Source organism: Tenebrio molitor, chromosome 6, assembly GCF_963966145.1.
Source record: "Tenebrio molitor chromosome 6, icTenMoli1.1, whole genome shotgun sequence".
Lineage (NCBI taxonomy): Eukaryota > Metazoa > Arthropoda > Insecta > Coleoptera > Tenebrionidae > Tenebrio > Tenebrio molitor.
Window position 1 is genome coordinate 8,125,489 of NC_091051.1, and position 19,352 is coordinate 8,144,840.

The following is a 19,352-nucleotide window of genomic DNA, read 5'->3' on the forward strand; positions in this document are numbered from 1 at the left end:
TGTTCCAATGAGATTTTCTGGTTTTTCTATTTAATGTTGCATGTCTTTTTTAAATTTAAACCCAACAACAGTCAAAATAAATTTTGATCTACTGAAATTTGACAGAAACTTCCAAATCATACATAACCTCACAAAAAATAAAGCAGAGTACACTTTCAATCAAAAGTTATGTTTCAATTTTCATCCGGGTATGTACTATCGCGGCCATCCAAAAGTGAACGTTTTTTTTTATAGTTTGATTTTTACTTTAAATCATAGGCGTCCTAAAATGTCAAAGTTTGACACTAGCGATAAAAAAATTATGAAAACTATTTTTTTTAAATGCTACATCAGCCACATCTCACTCCGATGCAGACAGCTAGGGCTATTGCAAAGCTAAAAGAAAATTGGTCGTTGGCTGCTGTGGCGAGAGAATTACACTGCAGTAAGACTTGCATCTTCAATAAAAAGAGGGGTTGGCAAGAAAACAGGCTTGAGAGGCCAATGCGAATAGGTGTTGGAAAGGTTTCTTTACTAAAGTTTACTTTCACTTTAATAATGTATTAATTACTTCTCAGTGTCATTTTTATTATTACAACTTTTTATTATTAAAATAGTAACGCCTGCTGCACGAACGCTAATGAATACAGCCTGATTTAATCTAACGAAAAATACGGAAATTTTCGCAAGGTATCGTTCACTTTTGGATGGCCGCGATTGTACATTGCGAATAATAAGTTTTCACAAATTGTGACAAATGACAGCACGGATGATTTTGGAATACACTATACATTTGTATTTTCTCAATAAAAATCAATTTTGGAAAATTTTGAAATCATATTAAGATCAAACTGTCTCTCTGAACCAAAATAACTTATCACTATCAACTACCTCTCTCTGTTGAGTGTTTAAATTTTTTTTCACAGTTAAAAAATAAATTGTTTGACGAGCCTCTTAAAGGCTCCAAATCGCTTAAAATCTTTAAAATTAACTTGACGTTTCGTTTTGACAGGTTGTGACATTTATCAAAATCCGTTCACACAGGAGAAAATTCTTAAATTCTGAGAGTGTCGAACAAAAAAATAAATTATTTAAAGCGACTGCTGTATTTTTTTATTTATTATGTTGAGACTGATTCAACAGTTCCATTTTGATCGTAACTACTCTCGTGTCAAAAATAAATTACTCGCTAGAATTCAAACTTTTAGGGAAATAACGTTTTTCATGTTGTGTGCAACTAGAATTTTCAAAAGTAATTTTGAATGCTTAAGGTTGGTTACTATGAATTGACAGATTAAATCCAACTAAATATGCAGCCAGAAACCAAAATTGATTGTGCAACAAAAAACATCTATCACTTAGCGAGAAACAGACCCATATGCAACTATTACAAGAAATTCGCTGCCTTACAGTTACGATATCTTTTGTTTTTCACCAGAAACTACATAGCCTCCAACCTAACCAAATTTATTGCAACCTAGTAACGAATATCCCTAAATCATAGGGAGTAATTTATTTTTGACAAGATTATATACTCCGTAATAAAAGACAGAGAGCTCGTTCGTATCAACAAGGTTTCGTCACGTTTATTTCAGTGAAACGTGCGGTGCCAGTGTTGCCATTGTCAGTACATTATTTGCTGAATTGATTCATAATGGAATTATCTCCAATTGACAAGCGACCATGAAACACGGAACCATTTTCAAAGCTTTTTAATTACTATCAAAATCATCGTCCCCAAATTTGTATTGTGAATTTTAGAATATCGTACGTTACGCCACTGAAGTCTGTTTCTTAGGCGACTCACAATGAGAGTCGGAGCCTCTTCAGTAGCTGATCACGCAGCGATTGCATGCTGTACACGTGATTATTCTATTGCTCAAGTGAACGAAGTATAGACTCGATAAAAATAAAACCGTTTGGTGACGAAGTTTAGGATATCTTCTTTACCAAGTGCACTTCTTATATTTTATTTAATAATTATGAATCTCAAACAATTAATAATTGTTGAAACTAGATGTTCTGAGTAGTTCTGGATTGTCCTGGATGCCCTTGTTCTGACAGTAGCTTAACGCAGCTTCTGGACCTATGATAATTACATGTAAAGAAAAAATATTGTGTTGTTGATGGTTCTCTTATCTTTTGGAAAGTAGAACAGCAAGGAACGATTTATTCAAATTAGATAAGAAGATGATTGTTGCTGGTGTAGGTACTAAATGATTCGAGTCCCTGACAGATTGCTAAAAACTTGGATGTGCTTCTCATGATTTAATTTAGATTTTTGAGAAGGAAGGAGTATTTATAGGTTCAGAAGGTAAAGCAGAAGACGCAGAATAATATTTGTGGATACATTTTCAATTTTTTTACAGAATATTTTAGCTATTTATGGATGTTTAACGTATATTTTGATTTTGAGTTAAGAATCAATCGCGACAATATGATAAATCTGTTGTGATTTAGAAACTGGAATATTTTAGGAATAGGTGTTTTGGTTGCGAAACTTGAGATGGGGGCAGTTGTTTTTTTTTTGTGTGGGTCGAGTTCTACGTACATTCTACATGAATTTATTTATCAGGAAATGAATCGAATTCTTCTTAGAAAATTTCTTGCGAAGGTTGTATTAATATTTTTTTATTATGTATTATTATTTTTTATCTTTGGTGTGCTTTTTTTTCCTTAACGATACATAAATTACCAACAGTTTATGATCGTCTTAAATAGAATGGGGTTTCAAAACCATAGATAATGTTTGTTGTGGGTGTATAATTTTTTTACGTGGGAAGGATACATCTGTATTTTAGAATAAATAACTACATATTTTGTAATTGTTGTAAGAATTTTGACAAAAAAACTGGAAATGTTTTCAACTACATACTGTTATATTGTTACCAAATTTGTTTAGTAATGATCGTTTTCGTTTGAAGAATAAAAAACATCAAGTTCATTAGTTGATCGCACGTTGAAATCTCCATCAGAAAATTTCCGAGAGCCTCCCAAGTAGAGTCCAAGCCATCATTATTCAGATCGACGTTTTCAGTTCCTCCAACCTAATAAAACGAATAATCGGAATTAACCGAATCGATTACCATTAACCGCAAATACCGACAAAAACAATTGTAAGAAAGCTATCGGAGGAATGTCGGTAAGTATTATAGTACCAATGGTACTAGCGGGTTGACCACACACCGACTGTCAATCGTGGCATTCCTGCGACGGTCCTGAGGTGAGGGCCGAAAGGTGAATTGTGTAGAGTGCGGCTCTGGACCGCAAGGCGAAACACGTTTTGGAATCGATCCCAACAAAAGTAAACTGCACCGACCGTTTAATCGCTGCCGATCTAAATTAAAAAAGTTTGTTGTTACAGTTTGGGTCGGGCTCGGTGTACAAAAACAAACAAATTTTTATTTATTTAGTAGCAATTGTGCGTCCGAAAGCTCGACGTAAAAACCTGATAGAAAAGTGTGTTGTTTAAGGGTATATTGTATGCAAATAGAACAACATTCTTGCTACCAATACGCAGTCTCAAAGTCGCACGATTTAAAAATAACCGGAATTACTCGCATTATGCCGGCTCGTGAGGAGATGACAAGATGGAGGACCGGCAAACTGTAATTAGAAATACAAATATTGCGTGCCAGCACCAGATATATCTTCATTCATTAAGTTGTATTTGGGAGTGATATCGTCGTCTTTTAAATTATCTCTCCTTAAATAAACCGATAAGATATCGTTAAAGTGGTCATCATCCGGAGTAACCTGTCGAAGAGAGCGTTTCGACCCGTTGAAGATTGAACATTTTTAGATAAACTTTAATTATATCGATAAGAAGGCGATTTGAAATTGCACTCAAACAACTCCTGCGAGCTCTTTCTTAATCAAAGAGCGTTTAAGCTATTTAAGTTTTTTCGTCGTGTCTTGCGTGAAGGCCCATAGCCATTAACTGCAATTTAAATTCTCACAAAGAGCGGAGCCGCGCGCTTAGTTTGAACACTCCAGATTGATTCATCTCCGGGTGCAATTAATAACATTTTAAATGTCAAATGCGTGTTGCCGCCCCGGCAATTTAACTATTATCCAGGCGATAATGAGAAAACGCGATAACAAGTCGATAAACGAATTGAGACGTCGAGATTTCGAATCGGATAATCAAATCAACGGCTAATTAAAAGTCTCCGGTGTTTATCTGAACGCAGGGGAAACCGTCCATGCACGCTCTGCTTATTTATTGGCGAAAATCGAACGGAGGTTGTTAGATTAATGTGGAGATTACGGATGGGCGCAAAAGCGCGTATAAAGACCCCGTTTTTACTGTAACTACAAGACGGCGCATTACAACAAGGGAAAAAATTCTTATCCTACCACATTCTTTTACACTTGCGCGCTTAGTATGTGCGACAAATTGCGCGATATCGTGTGAAATTTTCTTCTAGATTATATCTCTCTTCCGATGTAGGTATTCTCGAAACCGATAACGACAGGACCGAACTCGCTCCAAACTGACACCATTATTTTTCAACTTCGTCGTCTCTCTACGAAACACTACGAAGAAATCATCCGATCAAGAAATCATCTTCTAATGTGTTTTGAAGATCTAAGGAGTTTTTATAAAGATTTCACTCCACACTCTCTCCCCCTTCATATTTTCAGTGGTCAGCGTGCCCTGGTGGGCAAGTACCAAGAAAGAAAAGTTTTCACGCTTCACGCTATAATATACCTATAGGTATATACAGGGTGTATCTGAAATACGTGTGTTAATTTTAACCAGTGAAAGAACTCACCAATCTATGAAACTTTTCTCTATAACATTTAGCGAAATGGCAAAAGATTTCCAAAATTGATTTTTTTGCCAAACGAGTCGTTTTGTATGATTTTTTTTTTATCATGAGAATTTTAATTATTTATTTTTTTCTACAACAATGTAACTTTTTTGACAAAGCTCCATTTCTATCACAACAGAAAATTTTCGCCCTTCCCATTGGCGGCTAGGTATACATTTATAATTTTAAATCAATTTGTAACGTTGTTTCGTAAAAAATTCAAATTAAAAAAACCTTGCATCTAACAAGCTCTGCTGCATATTAAAATTAACACATGGATACATCCTGCATATCGTGTGATCAAATAAATTTCAGATCAAGAGTACTTGGATGAAAGATATAAATTTATTATCATTATGTAGATTTTTAATTTGTAGTGGTTATATATAGGTATTATAAAGGTGATTTTCTGTCGCTGAAGAATTCTGAAGAATGTAAAAGACAAGAAGGACATTAGACTTTTTCAAAACATAAGCAACGTGTTTACGACCGGTTAAAGAACTACCCATGATTATGTACACAACACTGTATGTGTCATTAAAGAGATTCTTCTCTTTACTGGCACATTAGTAAACCGTATTAATTACTCAGCGTTAGACTGAGTTTAATAAACCATATGGTTTATATCTGAAGTCGTCCATAAACAACATATGTTGTTAGTAGTCTACTAAAAGGTAGGGGTATTTTACAGCGCTCCAGCTAATCGGGAACTCGGCTTCACCTCGTGCCTGAAACCTAGTTTTCGCGCTGTAAAATACCCCTACCGTACTCCAAAGTAAATAGCTATTGCAGTAGTACAATTTTTTAAGTACCTGTATCTTCTAATGCCTCAATAAAAAATATATCACACCATAGCGCTTTTATATAAAAGCTGCAGTAATTGTGCTCTGAGAAAATTGTCGTCTGCAAAAATGTAGGTCTTGCTGACAAATCGCCACGCTTTCTGTAAAATTAGCTTAAATCCGCAAATTCGGCCCGCTTCCATATACGGTCTCCAGGTGTCATGTTGACAATCCCCTCGACATATTTCTGAACATTTCTCTGATTAAGTGCGTATTGTTAATTTAGGATTTCTGGTGCCATTAATTCAGTTTCAAGACTTCGAGTGTGTCGGATGGGTGCATATTTCATTCACGTGACAACCACAAAAAGACATTCGCTGACTGAAATACCCGGAATGCCAACTCGTGAACAGATCCTGAAAATTTCAATTAACCGGATTACGTAATTACGTAGAAATTCCGGGGTTGTCTCCCGATTATTAATATCCGCGCGTGACGAACGCTCGGGGAAGTATTCGTTGAAAGCTCGCGTTAGCGGAAGAGTCGTCAAAGCTTCCCGCCTCGGGATGTCCTGCTGAGAGCGGCTTCTCAGTCTCCCAAAGAGACGTACAGCTACCTCTGCTACTACCATAAATACATACTTGTCACCTCCCCACAGACCTAGAAGGGGTCACAGGTGCTAATAGGTTACGGCTGTAAGTAATGACAGGTGTCGCCACCTGCAAAACCTCCTAAATCAAACGGTTTGTACACTTGCATCGGCTTCTTGACACACACCCGCAGCTTTGATTAATGAGTGGAAAGGCGAAATCGAAAAAACCCCTAGTGCTTTGCCCACCAGATGAGATAAGGATTTAGAAATGGATGGGCGAGTGTTTAAGTCGTAAAGCCCAGTATCCAGTATATCACAAAGCCAACAATATTATCAGAATCTAATAACTCTTAGCCAACGCGATACGTCCACTCGAGCGGTCCAGACAAGTGAAATGTCTTCGGAAGACGTGTCTAACGTGGACGCTGCACCTGGTCGACCAGTCTGCGTAAAGGATTTCTTTCGTCGGCGTAATATTGTGACAGGATAGGTGATAAAGCATAATCAAGTAGCCGCTTACAAAAAGAGTTTTAATGTATTTTTCCGAGACACATAAATTTCGATAAAAAGGTGTTCGTCTGTATAATTTTATGAAATGTAGCCAACCACTTCAATAATTTATTTCTGTAAAAAGCTCGCGCTCGCCGCCTTTAATCCCCATCGATTTTGATTCATTGATAATGTTTTTTTCTGAGAGCCACACAATTATGCAACATCAAAATTTTTATCTAGGAATTTCAACTCTACGAGGCCCGATAAACGTTATCTGTGATATTCCATTCCCAATCGCGTCCACCGAGATTATTTATCTCGTCTTGGAGACACGTGTTGAAATTTATTGTAATATTTATCGAGGACACTTCGACTTTTTTATTTTGGCCTCGCGCTGTGTCACATTTGTTATCAAAACTTTTGCAATGTGATCGATACAAGGGTTGGTGGCCCTCGCTATCTGGAGACTTCAATGGGCGATCAAGATATCAACTGTGATATTTCCGCACTCGATTTATTTTTAATATCTGATGAAAATGGCGCATGGAAACAAGATCAGTGAGAGTTAAGAATGTAAAAAAGAACGATAAGATACTGGATCACTTCTGAAACCATGTGATCAGTCTTCGTCGTTATGCCACTTGGAGAAACGTGCTCTACCTACTAATTAATTTCTGATAAATTGTTTCAAATATAATAAAGTGAGTACATATACATATACATATTTACAAGAGACGTCAACGAGAGATTAGGATGCAAGCTGTAACCAATATAGACTAGCTTTTGTTATTATTTTGTTATGAAAAAGCAGATGTAAAGCTCATCTATTGTAGACCTGAACTGTCAAAGTGCTGTTAAGTTGGCACCAATGAAGAATAAGGATAACATTAAAGTTACCCCTTGAAAAATGATTTACACAGCTAAGAAGACAATTTTAATACTTATTAGCAGTAGTCAGCTTTGTTCCGCTCTGCATTGACGCTTATTCAGAAACGAAGAATGATTGATGTTTCTTAACACACAGAGGATCGTGTTGATCAGATAGATGTCTGACGGAATTACTCGGATGTTTTTTAAAAATTATTGGTTGGGGAATAATATTTTGGAAAATTTGTAAACCTTTTAGCAGTAACATTACTGGATGAAAGTCGGAGCAACTGAAGCGAGACCACTGAAAGTCGAGAATGATAAGAAAGAAGGACGACGTCCTGGGGTGACACTTGAAATAATGGCAGTCGTCCCCGTCGGTTATCCCGGTTCGAGAAATACGCGTCTACCAATTAATAATAAATTGTTTTAAATACTTTCAGTTATGGTAATCTCGCCACTGAGACAAAGTGAGTTATTAACAACCGAGCCACTACAAAGCGGCAATTACTTTTTTTGTCCATTCTTTTAATTAGCAGAAGGCAAAAGCATAATTTACGTTGTCTAGAAGGGGTTTTACTTGTTGTGTTTATTGGGCAGTAACTCTCGGTGTTAATATCTGTTGGTGGGGGCTTCCGCGTGCATCACCGACTTAATATTGATGATTAGTTGCGTGTATTTCCATTATTTAAAAAGCTGACCGTCAATCGAGATCCATTATGCCCGATACATATCAATTGACTCGATGGCGTCTTATTGAAACGGCCGCCTAGATGATTTCACTGGAATATCTGATTGTCCGCCATAGCCCACTTTGATTTCCTATGACAGCTCTGATTACGCGCACAGAAGAGATTGTTCGTTGATTGCTACCGAGGAATGTGTCTAACATAATGGTGCGAGGGATAGAAAAAACTCTCGCTTCAGTAGCTTCCGATGATCAGGCATTTTTTACCCAATCCCTGCAAAATAATAAAAATAACAACGGACGTAATGCCCAAATACTGTCTAGTGGATCTATTATAATAATGCCCTACGGGCTTTCGAGTTTCTGAGTACACTTTTATCCAAAATAAAAATTACAATTCCAAAAAAAAAAATCTTTCTATCACCCACCCCTTTCTTTTTCCATTTTGTCCCTCCTGTTTCAAATCTCTTTCATTCATCCTATCTCCCTTCCGTCTTCATCCAGTGTTTCTCCTCGTTCCTTTCTCTCCCTCTCTCTCATTTCGCTACATCCATTCCACATGTGCTCGATTGTCTCTCTCTCTCTCCTCATTGCACATTTTGCACCTTCTTTCCCCTCCTTCCGTCCCATACCTGTTTTCTCTCTCCTCGTTTTCACATCTAAATCTTTTTTTTCTCTTGCACTCTCTCCCCAAGTACTCCGGAATTTCCTGCGTCATACACTTATCTTTCCCTTTCTTTCCCTTCTTTCTTGCTTTTTGTGTCTTTGTCCCTTTCACTCAGCTCTACATTCATCCATCTTCCTTTTGCTCTTAATCTTTCCACTTCTTCACTGGCATGCCCGTTTTTTTCTTCTCCGTGTTCTTTTTCTTTTCTCTTCAGCATTCCGTCAGTATCCTGCACTCTTCCCTTCCACCTATTTTGTCCTCAAACTTTGTTGCTCTCTTTCCCGCTTACACTCTTCCCTCACTATCTAACTTGCCGTTTCTCTGTCCACCCTTCTCAATTTTTTTTTGCCTTTTCTCTACCTCTACTTATTCCTTCCATTCCCAGATCTGTGCCCCGTACATTAATATACTCTCTATCATGCTCTCAAATGTCAACATTGTCCTCCTTAAATCACCTCCCTACTTTCTTTCTCCTATTCGCCAAACGCATTCCATGTGCCTTTTCGTGGCTTTTTCCAGTCTACCGGGAATCCCTCGCTCCTCTATACTCCGTTCTCTCTACTATTCCTTCGACCCCATACTTCCAGCATCATTCTGCACTCCTCCCCTCCCCGGTGCCTTTCTCTTTTTCAATCCCCTTATTTGTCTCTCTACTGTAATTCCTGTTTCCTCTGGGGCCGTCTGCTTCTTCTTCATTTCTGTTTCTGCCTTTCTTTTTTTTTCTTTATTCCAGAAGTTTCATTCAGTAATCTTCTCATTATTTCCTTACTACATTTAGATGTTTTTAAAAATAACATTTATTTGAAGCACCTTTTAAGATATCTCTTACCAATTTTTTTTAATCCCAAAAAACACAAATTAATTATTTTTGAATTTCTTGAAGAGATGGAAGGTACAGTTTTAGGAGTAGAAGTAATTTAATGATTCCAGATTTCACATTTATTTGATTTCTTCTTTTTTCAGCTTGTCAAGCAAATACGCAGAGACAATTTTGCACATTCTGTCCGGAATGTAAAAATTTCGCTATTTACTATGTGCGCCACCACACATGACTGGATGCCATTGTGAATATTAGATTACTTGGGCAACTCGACGCATTTTTCCTTTTGTCGGCAGGCGCGTTGTCCTCAATTTCCTACCTGATGATTTTTACAATTCACTCTCCATTCATGCGACGATAATTTTCCGGCAAACGCATAAAAATCCGTTAAAAACGCTCTTGCATAAGATCACGTCACCTCAATTTGAGCTGACCTGCAAATAAATATTTTTCGAAAACTTGTCCCCGTGCTACTCCAAACGCAATAAAAATTCTGTAACACTGAAAGCGTGGGTGACTCATATGTTTGTACAATCAGTGGCCTTTCAACATAAATACAAATCAGGGGAAAGTCGCGCGTGTAATGACGCGAATTATTGCTGAAATATATCAATCAATTGTCGGCGGCGGGATTTTTTCTCGGGTGAATTTCAGCCGCCTGAAAAAAACTGATTAGATGTGAATAAACAATGTAATGCCAGCCTAATTGACTCATTACTATCGTTAGCCTTACAAGGAGCGTAGCGCTAGTTAAGCTTCCACACGTATAATTGCGAATTATGCAAATTGTTTACTTGTGAGTTTTATTAATAAGCTCGCGCACTGTGTGTTTACCTATTTGTGACCAATTTGCGCACAAATATGGCCTGGACGTTATCCTTTTGCCTATTAACGATTTGATTTTGCGTATTCATCTCGTGCATCTCGTTGTTCGTTTAAGAGTCGGGCGGCGCTCCTCAGTGATCAATCAAAAATTCATTAAAATTTTCGGAGACGGTTTAATGATTTTTCGAAAATTGCCTCAGACAGGTGTTTCGTTAAACACCATCAACCTTTCAACACCTCCAAAAGTGACCGTTTTAATGGTCACAGGAATATTTTAATTTCGAAAACAGTCCGCCTCGTCCAAATTCATGCGTCATTCTCTGGTAGAAAATTACCAAGAAATCTCTTTAATTTGTAGGTGGTTCCCGACCGTAAACTTGCATTTACTTAATTGAGTCCTCAATTTATAACTAAAATATCATTTGGAAAGGGGGCGTCAGCGCTCAAAAATTATTATTACAACTAACAAATTGCCGGTTGTGGTAATGCGTTTTTAATGAGTCGCACCATACACCAGACATTACTTCTGGTAGGGTACCAGATTTGGGTCGGGATTTGGAAGTTTTGCGATAAGGTGATCACTAATACAAGGTGGGAATGTCATCGATAAGCCACGTGTTTAATTGTGGACAGGTAGCAGTCTAGATAGGCCAGAAGACACTAATACTTTGCCGGCGCCTCGTCCAGGATAAGCAACATTAATAAAACTCTCCGGATCGGTAATTAATTGAAGATATATTATTATTAAAAGCATTTTTATCGGGTGGCTTGAATACACTTAAGCCTCGTCGCCCCTTTTTGTTTATTTATTCCTTCCCGCAATGACAGCGAGAAATATCGGGCATAGGAATTCCTTAATTAGTTTACAGGTGTTTAAAATACTTCTGACATAAATTTTTAAGCTAATATCATTAAACTGGAACGGAAAAACTTCATATCTTGATTTCACCGAGTTTTAAATTTAACGAGGGTATTTATTATGCGCATTATCTCTACACAGAAAAATTCTTCGCTTTCAAATATAACTGTTCTCGTATCTCAAATCCAATCGTTCCGCGTGCACTCTTTGCACACAAATTTCCAAAGACAAAAATCGAGACTTGTTAACGGGGTCTGGATCGATCGAGTCTTTTATTTAATTGCGGCGACAGGAGCCGAAACGTTAATTGAACTTAATGAAAAAGCTCGCCACCTGAAAGTGTCGCTCTCGAACTAAAAGAAAACAAATCATCCGGTAATCTAATCCGGGGAAACGAGTTTTGATGTGGATGGGCTTTTTGACGGTTTAATTGTGCCCTCAACCCAGTACCAGAAGTGATTTCCGCCATTTCACTGATGGCACTTTTGACCAGACCCCACAACAAGACCACCTACACAACGCGAACGGAACATTATGGTAATGTTGATTGAGAGTCTGGACGCGTGCGAGCAAAGAAAACCGCATTATAGAGATGCACATCCATCATTCTCTTTTAACCGGGAGGATATTTTCGATCTGTGCCATTAAACACTCCAAAAAAACAAACATTACCATTTCCTGATTGGACGTACTTTTCCAGCTAATGAGCCCAAATGGGTCTCCTACACAACGCACGGTCGCAGAATGGTGTACGTTGCAAAATTTAAATAGCAAATAAGTGCGGTACTAGAAGAACCCTGCGTTACACCCATACAAAACCACTGTACCAATAATTTACTGACAAATTTTCTATTTTGCTAAGAATGATTTAACATCTGTCACTTCTGTAGATTCTGCTGTTGGATTAGAAAAATAACATGGGCAGAATTTTTGACAGTACAAAATTGGGGGTGTCCCCTTGGGCGGGACCGAGATCCACGGCGAGATAACGAGTTTTATTATCATTGTTGTTATTGTTATTGTTGGCTGCTTCTGCATTGTGGAGCCTCGACAATAAAATAGGCTGTCTATTGTTGGATCTGTCACTTGAGGACCTCCACGAGAACTCCTACGCCCAAATTATACAAATATTAAACTCTGATACTCTCGATGTTCACTGTTGCTTCATTATTTATTTTTGTTTTGGATCCGGTGTGGGCATCACACTTACCACGATCGTCTAAAAACAATCACGACCAATAACGCACGAGAACACCCCCGCTCCATAAAGTGGAAACTTATTTGTGTTGTAGGTGTCTCTTCATGTTTATGGCATTCACTAGTCGCCAATAGTCACTTAACCTAAGAGGGGTCTAATTTCCTTATTGACTCTTACAATAGACAGAGGTGGACGAACGCAAATAAATCATCTTAACTGTCAGTTTCCATAATGTAAGATAATTCAAAATTTTGCTACTTCTTTTCAAATACGAGACAAGCGGTTATTCAATTACTTCGTTTCATAAATCCGTGTTAAAGAATTTATACACGCAATGAAAACCTGATTTACTCATTATCCCAGTGTTCGTAAAGCTTTTCTCGAATGTAACGGAAGACGTAATCCAGAACAACATTATGTATTTCCTAGCACTGCATGGTAATAACGGCGAATTTATGTTGGCTGCAACGTAATGCAACGCAAAGTTTTGTGCTTGCAACAAATATATTTTTATCTTGAAAGAGAAATCTGAGATAACTTCAATATACTAGAATATCTTTTCAAATCTTTCTGTTATTTCCCCAGATGAAATTAATATTTTTGTAACTTATAATATCCCAAACAGACGGCTATACTCAACGTTTTTTCTTTAACTATGCTAAGAAAAATCAAAATCTGCACTATTACTCATGCGCAATGAGTCTTCAGGTTGTTGTCCTACGTAGGTTTCCAAATTTACTGTGAGCATATCCTGTTGTCACGCCAACAAGCGCAAACATTTTTATTCCGTAATTTGCTCGTTTTTTCTTTTGGTTTGTTTGGGCATTCGGTGCTGAAGGATGTAGCAGGTGTTCATTTCTGTGGCAAACTGAAGCAGTAAAATGTAACTGGAAAATTTAGATAATCTGAAGCGTTATCTTTGTGGACGACGATAATAATCGTGAAAAACTTTCCAAAAAGTAAAAATGTATCAGTTTTATACACTCATGTATGATGCTGGTCATCCACTCGCAGTGTGGATTTATCCTCAAAAGGTGGCGTTGAAGAGTCGATTGTGAACGCACCACTCGTCAGTTTGCAGAGTAAAAACACAAACAACGCAAAAAGTGAGGTTAGATTTAAACTACCGATCCGTGATCTGAAATCCATGGTGCGTTCACAATCGACTCTTCAACGCTTACTTTGAGGACAAATTTAAATGAACACCCTATATTAGTGTCAGTTCACGTTCAAAGCTGAACTAAATTTAAATTAATTTTCTGAATAATTAATGAAGAAAAAAATCAATTTTACATTTTTTTGCCTTCTGAACAAATGTCACTATTTTCATATATAATATACCAAGGGACAGATATAGGTATTGCCGGAAATTTTTTCGAGCAGTCCTGACACATGAGTGTTTGTAGCAAGAAAATTACACGAGGGCGCCAGCCCGAGGGTAATTTTGAGCGACAAATACGAGTGTTGGACTGCAAGAAAAAATTTCTAGCGATATATATCTGTCCCGAGATATATTCGGAAGAGAATCGCCCGAAAAAGCTTTTCCCTAGGTAAATTATATCGGAAATTTTCCCTAGGGAAAATTTCCGCTTAATTAAATTGTGATTGGTTGCTATTCAAACAATTCGGAGTTGTGATTTGTCAATATAAATCATGTGACATTTGAGGGCGATTCTCACTGTAATTGATTCAAATCTGGCCATTTTTGGACAACTTTCAGGAATTTCTCTTTGATTCCCTTTTGTTCGCTATGTTTATTGATGATATAACCAACTTGTCCCATTAAATTACGTTAACTGAAGATTGTAAACAAATATAAAATCATTTTAACACCAATAATAAGTGGTATGCAAATAAATCACATCTTTCCGACTATTCTGTTATGAAGTTTTAGAGAAAAATAAGTGAAGTTGATCCAAAGGAAATACTATATTTTTCTACATGTCCAGAAATCTAAAATTTCGTCTAGCAAAATAGTGAGGAAAGTTGGTTTTTCTCTCTAGAAAAGAAAAAATTGCAGTATTGCTGAATATTGTTTCATAAAAAATGTTCCAAAAACAATAAGAAAATTCATTATTTTGTTAAAAAAATTTATTTAATGGTGAAATATTTTAAATTGACTTTGCAACATGTAGAAAAAAATTTCCAACATGTAGAAAAAATGTTGTGCCCAACACGAGAGGAAAGTTCTTTTTCTACTCTCGCTTGAATGGAAAAAAGAACCACTTTCCTCTCTAGTTTGACAATAGTTATTTACGAACCGAGTGCGAAAAGACATTTTTCACGCATGAGCGCGATTGTGCGGAATACGTTTCCCGCATCGAAGTGCAATATTTTTTGAAACGAACATTATGTCTGATTTGTTGTGTACCCTTTGTGAATAGATGACGCTTGCCCATGTGCTTGCCAAAGTGTCAATCGAATTAATAGCGATTTATGTATTCTCACTCTTTCGAAATTTTCAACATCCAAATCGGAGAAATGGCGTTCTGTAAACCAAATTTTACTATTATCAAGTCAAATTATTTTCAGAATGCTCAAAAAAGCGAGTACTTTTTGGATGATTTTGAAGCACGAGTGCGCGAAATCGACGTTCGCGCACTACTACGCGGTCGCGAAATGTCATTTTGAAGGTAGTGAGTTCAAAAATAACTAATTCGGTATTAATAGTGCACCATTTTGAAAACTGAGACACGGAAATTAAGCATAAAATACTTACTAAATGAAACATTTTTGATATTTCTGATTTCTGGTTGTAAATTTGTCAACTGAAGGGACAGAATGTGAGTGCATTGCTGAAAAATAAATGCTTTTAGCATTTTAGAGTTTGAGCAGTGACTTTCTATAAATAAAAAACCGTTGAGTGGAGCGTTTCGGTGGAGAAGGCCGTCGCTTTGTGCTTTAAAAGTGTTTGGGCATAATTTATTGTCGAAAAGCACGTAGGAAGTATTTAATTATCGTGTTTTTGTTAAAACCTCAAAACGCGAAATTTATTCAGCCGGCAAACAAAATTGATTGAGTTGTAAACAAAATATAAAGTGAACTGTTTCGAAAGTAAATTCCGTTAATTACTCAGCGCATTAACCGGTCCGTGTTAAAAAATTTGTAATAAGTTGGCAATAAAAGAACGCCCAATATAATATTGGCAAGATGTATTGTTGTTTTTGTGTAGTGGGAGTAGTAGGAGGAGTGTGTGGGCTCGCACATCGTGAATGCATTAGTTTGCATACGGGGCATTAAAGAAATGAGACTTCTCAATAAAATTATTTATATTTTCTAATTTATTTGAGGTAAATTGCATCATTACCTTGCAAATAAATCGGAGTGGCTGCAAACAGGTTGCGCCGCGAATACCACCGTGCTATCGGCGACGATAATTGTCCTGTGAGGACGGGGATTATTTTCGTACGGTTTTGACATTTCGGATTATTACACAATTGAGTTATCCGGACTTATAGAGCCATCATTCAGAATAATAATTTCGAAACGCGATACCTCGAAAAAAGGACATTCGTAATCGAACGTTCGAATCTAATACCGAATCTAACGGCCGTAAATAATGATCAGTATTGACGGGACGACGCAATAAAATGTCCTACAAACTAAATATTTGTCGACCTGAACGTCCCTATTGTTTAACACGCGTCCAACAAAAGCCTTAACGAACGACAGACGAATCCAGACTCCCCAAGTTGACACACCAAGATCTTTTGTTACCGGCGATAAAGCACGTAGGAGAGTTTTTATTAATCCGAATAAATTTCGATTGTCAGTGCGGGCTTATGACTATGAGTAACGCGCCAGAAATTTCTGAAAGTCGTAAATCGGCGAGGCCCATGTCCAACACCTAATTTAGATAAGGGACGCCATTAAAAATTGCCCATTATCAACGACGTCCCTCGTTTGACGGCATAATCACACCGAGAGTTATACACTTATTGCGGCGCAAGATACGGCGATAAGGCCGCTCGTAGCGACATTATTTTTGCATTATACACGGGGTGGCGCGCGCAACACGTTGACATTTCGGTGAAAGCTGCGATAAATCCGAATAAGGTGCCACAATTATTTTTTATTGCGAAACCCTGAAAATCGGCGCTGTTATCAACGTTTCGCAAAAAACGCATTATTTACGACAATAATTATTATGAAAGTGAAACTCGCCCGACTATAAATTCTCGCAACTTTTATAAAAGAGCAAACGCATGCACACACCAGCCGATAAATAAAGCCGTACCGTACGACTGAAAATAAATCGTTAGTCGTAATGATTGGAAATATTGTATGGCATTTTAGCGCTAATAATGCGAAAATAAATTTCCAGTAAGTTATGGCGGCCGACCGGACTATTTGTCATTTCGATTATTTATCGCCACCAGGAACCGGAAAGTTGGCGACAACTCAATCGGAATCCAGTTTTGAACGGTCAACCTCAAAAATCGGTAACGATCACAAACGGTGCCTCAAAGCTCTCGCGGTCGTTACGCTGCGGGGCGAGCTTTCGCAATGATCGTTAATAGTCTAATAATATGTTTTTATTTCGCCGTAAACGTTAGAAGCGCTTTTTAAGAACTGGAATCATTAGCACATGTTTACCCACACTGGCTGCAACTTTATAATTATTATTAAATCGCCGGTGTAGCTGGGTTCGCCTTTTCAGGCGACAGGTGTCGCTGCCAGTATTTATAGATTTGGTTTCGCCGACACACTTAAATTAATTCCGATAATTTATTGTAACTAATTGTATTCTAAACGCGTATCTCCTGTAATAATTGATGAAGGTTCATTTCTCTCGTTTTGAATTTTCATCGAGAGCAGTTTAGAAAACTGGTTCAGGTGTAGTTTTTTTCAGTAGTCCCGTAAATAATTCAACGTCGGCGAAGAAAATCTCGAAATTTTACTTACCTCGAGGATACACATGTTTCTGGTGTAATTAAGATCGGTACAAGATTATCGCAAGAACACGGCTACTTTAGCCATTAATACTTGACACATTTTTAGGAGCAATTAATTCAATAATTCCAGGTCCTGTTCGGGCGGGTTCCAATGAACCCGCAGTGGTTCCACACGGCCTATCTGGTACCATCTCTCTCTGCAAGTCTTCTTTTTTCCAGTCGCACTTTAAAGATCACGTATTGAATTTCTGGTTTTCTTTTAAACGACTTGTCACAGAACTTTAAGCAAGCAATTTATTTCAACGTATTTATTATTTTATATAATATGAAAAAAAAAACATTGAAAACATGGCGTACAAATATAAATCATATAGAAAATAATCTATAGGTAACAATAATACAGTGTTTTTTTTTTATACAAGACTTACGTACTATGAGGCAAGACGTTTCAGTTCGTTTTATTTACAGAATTACTTAAATTAGAGCTCAGGCCTCGTGCTTGACCGTCACGTCGGCGAAAAAGAACTCACTGAAGTCTGCAGGCTCAAGCGCGTGTTCCGTGAAGTCTGTGTGCAAGAGCGCCGGGAGACACGGATCGCTGAAATCTACCGGACTCAGCGACGGCTCCGGAAAATCCGGCGACGCCAGCAGCGAGTGGTCGGACAGTTGCAACGATTCTCCGTCAGACTCCAACAACAAACAGTCCAAATCACTGTAATCCGACGTTTCCGGTGTCGAAGAGGTGCTCGCTTCCGAGCCGTTCAGGGCCGCACTCAGGGCCGAGATGTACTTCATGGCGAGGCGCAACGTGGTGATCTTGGTCAGCTTCTCGTTGGCACCGGCCACTTGCGGCGCCTGCATGTGTGGGATCACGCGCCGCAAGGTTTCGAAAGCTTGGTTTATCTCCCTCATGCGGTTCCTCTCCCTCGCGTTGGCCGTCTTGCGGCGGTACTTGCTGAGCGGCGCCGGTTTCTGTTTCTGCTTGTGGGGTTTGTTCTGTCTGGTGGCGGGGTCGGTCCTGGACAGTTCCGTGGCCTGCTCGGTCGCCCTCCTCATCGAGCGCGGCCTCAGCGAGTACTTGTCCTTGATGGGCGAAGCATCGCTGTTGTTGTTGGGGTCCGTGTAGGACATCTCCGAGAGGCGGTCGGTGATGCCGTCGAACTGCAAGAGCGAATCCATCCTGGCACTGCACTCGGCGCACTTAACCGAATTTCAGTTTGTTCCTGTTTTTCGGGAGCTTTGCGGCGGCTCGTTGCGACATGTCGTGCGCGTTTGTCGCCTGCTCGCCCGTCGAAGTCTCCGAGCTCGTGCGTGGGACGTGTCCGTGATGTGAACTGTTGGACTTCGACTTGGTCACTGGTTCTTGGCGGAGTCTGTGCTCAGAGGTACTGCCGGCTTCCCCACCTGAACACGCGAGATCGCCCGCATTACAATACGTGCGTCAGCCGCACAGAAATGATGAATTGGAAGATCATTGTGAAGGAGGAATAAATGATGATAAAGATCTTTAGCGTAAATGATTAAGAGCTCGGATTATTGTGAAATGCTTTAGACGTATCATTAGCACTTTAGCGTCGCAGGAATTCTACGAATCAAGCTCAATACCCGCCGATTTGTATCGTTTAATTTTGGTGACGATGCGATTTCATTATCGTGAAAGCGTGCCAGGATTGTGAAAAAGTTTCACGTTTTTTTGCACATGCTGGACGAGAAGATACGGACGTTAAGGGTGACAGTATCGACTTGATTTAATGCCACTTCATCACAGCCTCCTGACAGCCGTTGTACCGCGATTTGCTCAACTCCAACTTTATTATAACTAAACTTAGTTACTTTAGAGGTTTTAAACGTCCTCACTTTCAATAGAGAAT

The 19,352-nt window shown here is 38.4% G+C and overlaps 1 protein-coding gene across 1 annotated transcript; it reads right to left on the reverse strand.

The window, feature by feature from the left end:
- Positions 1 to 17,761: 17,761 nt before the first annotated feature.
- On the reverse strand, positions 17,762 to 18,860 carry LOC138133569 (helix-loop-helix protein delilah-like). The gene has a single exon (XM_069051513.1). It carries the CDS (start codon positions 18,658 to 18,660, stop codon positions 17,968 to 17,970), a length of 693 nt encoding a protein of 230 aa, XP_068907614.1. The 5' UTR covers positions 18,661 to 18,860; the 3' UTR covers positions 17,762 to 17,967.
- Between the last annotated feature and the right edge of the window lie 492 nt (positions 18,861 to 19,352).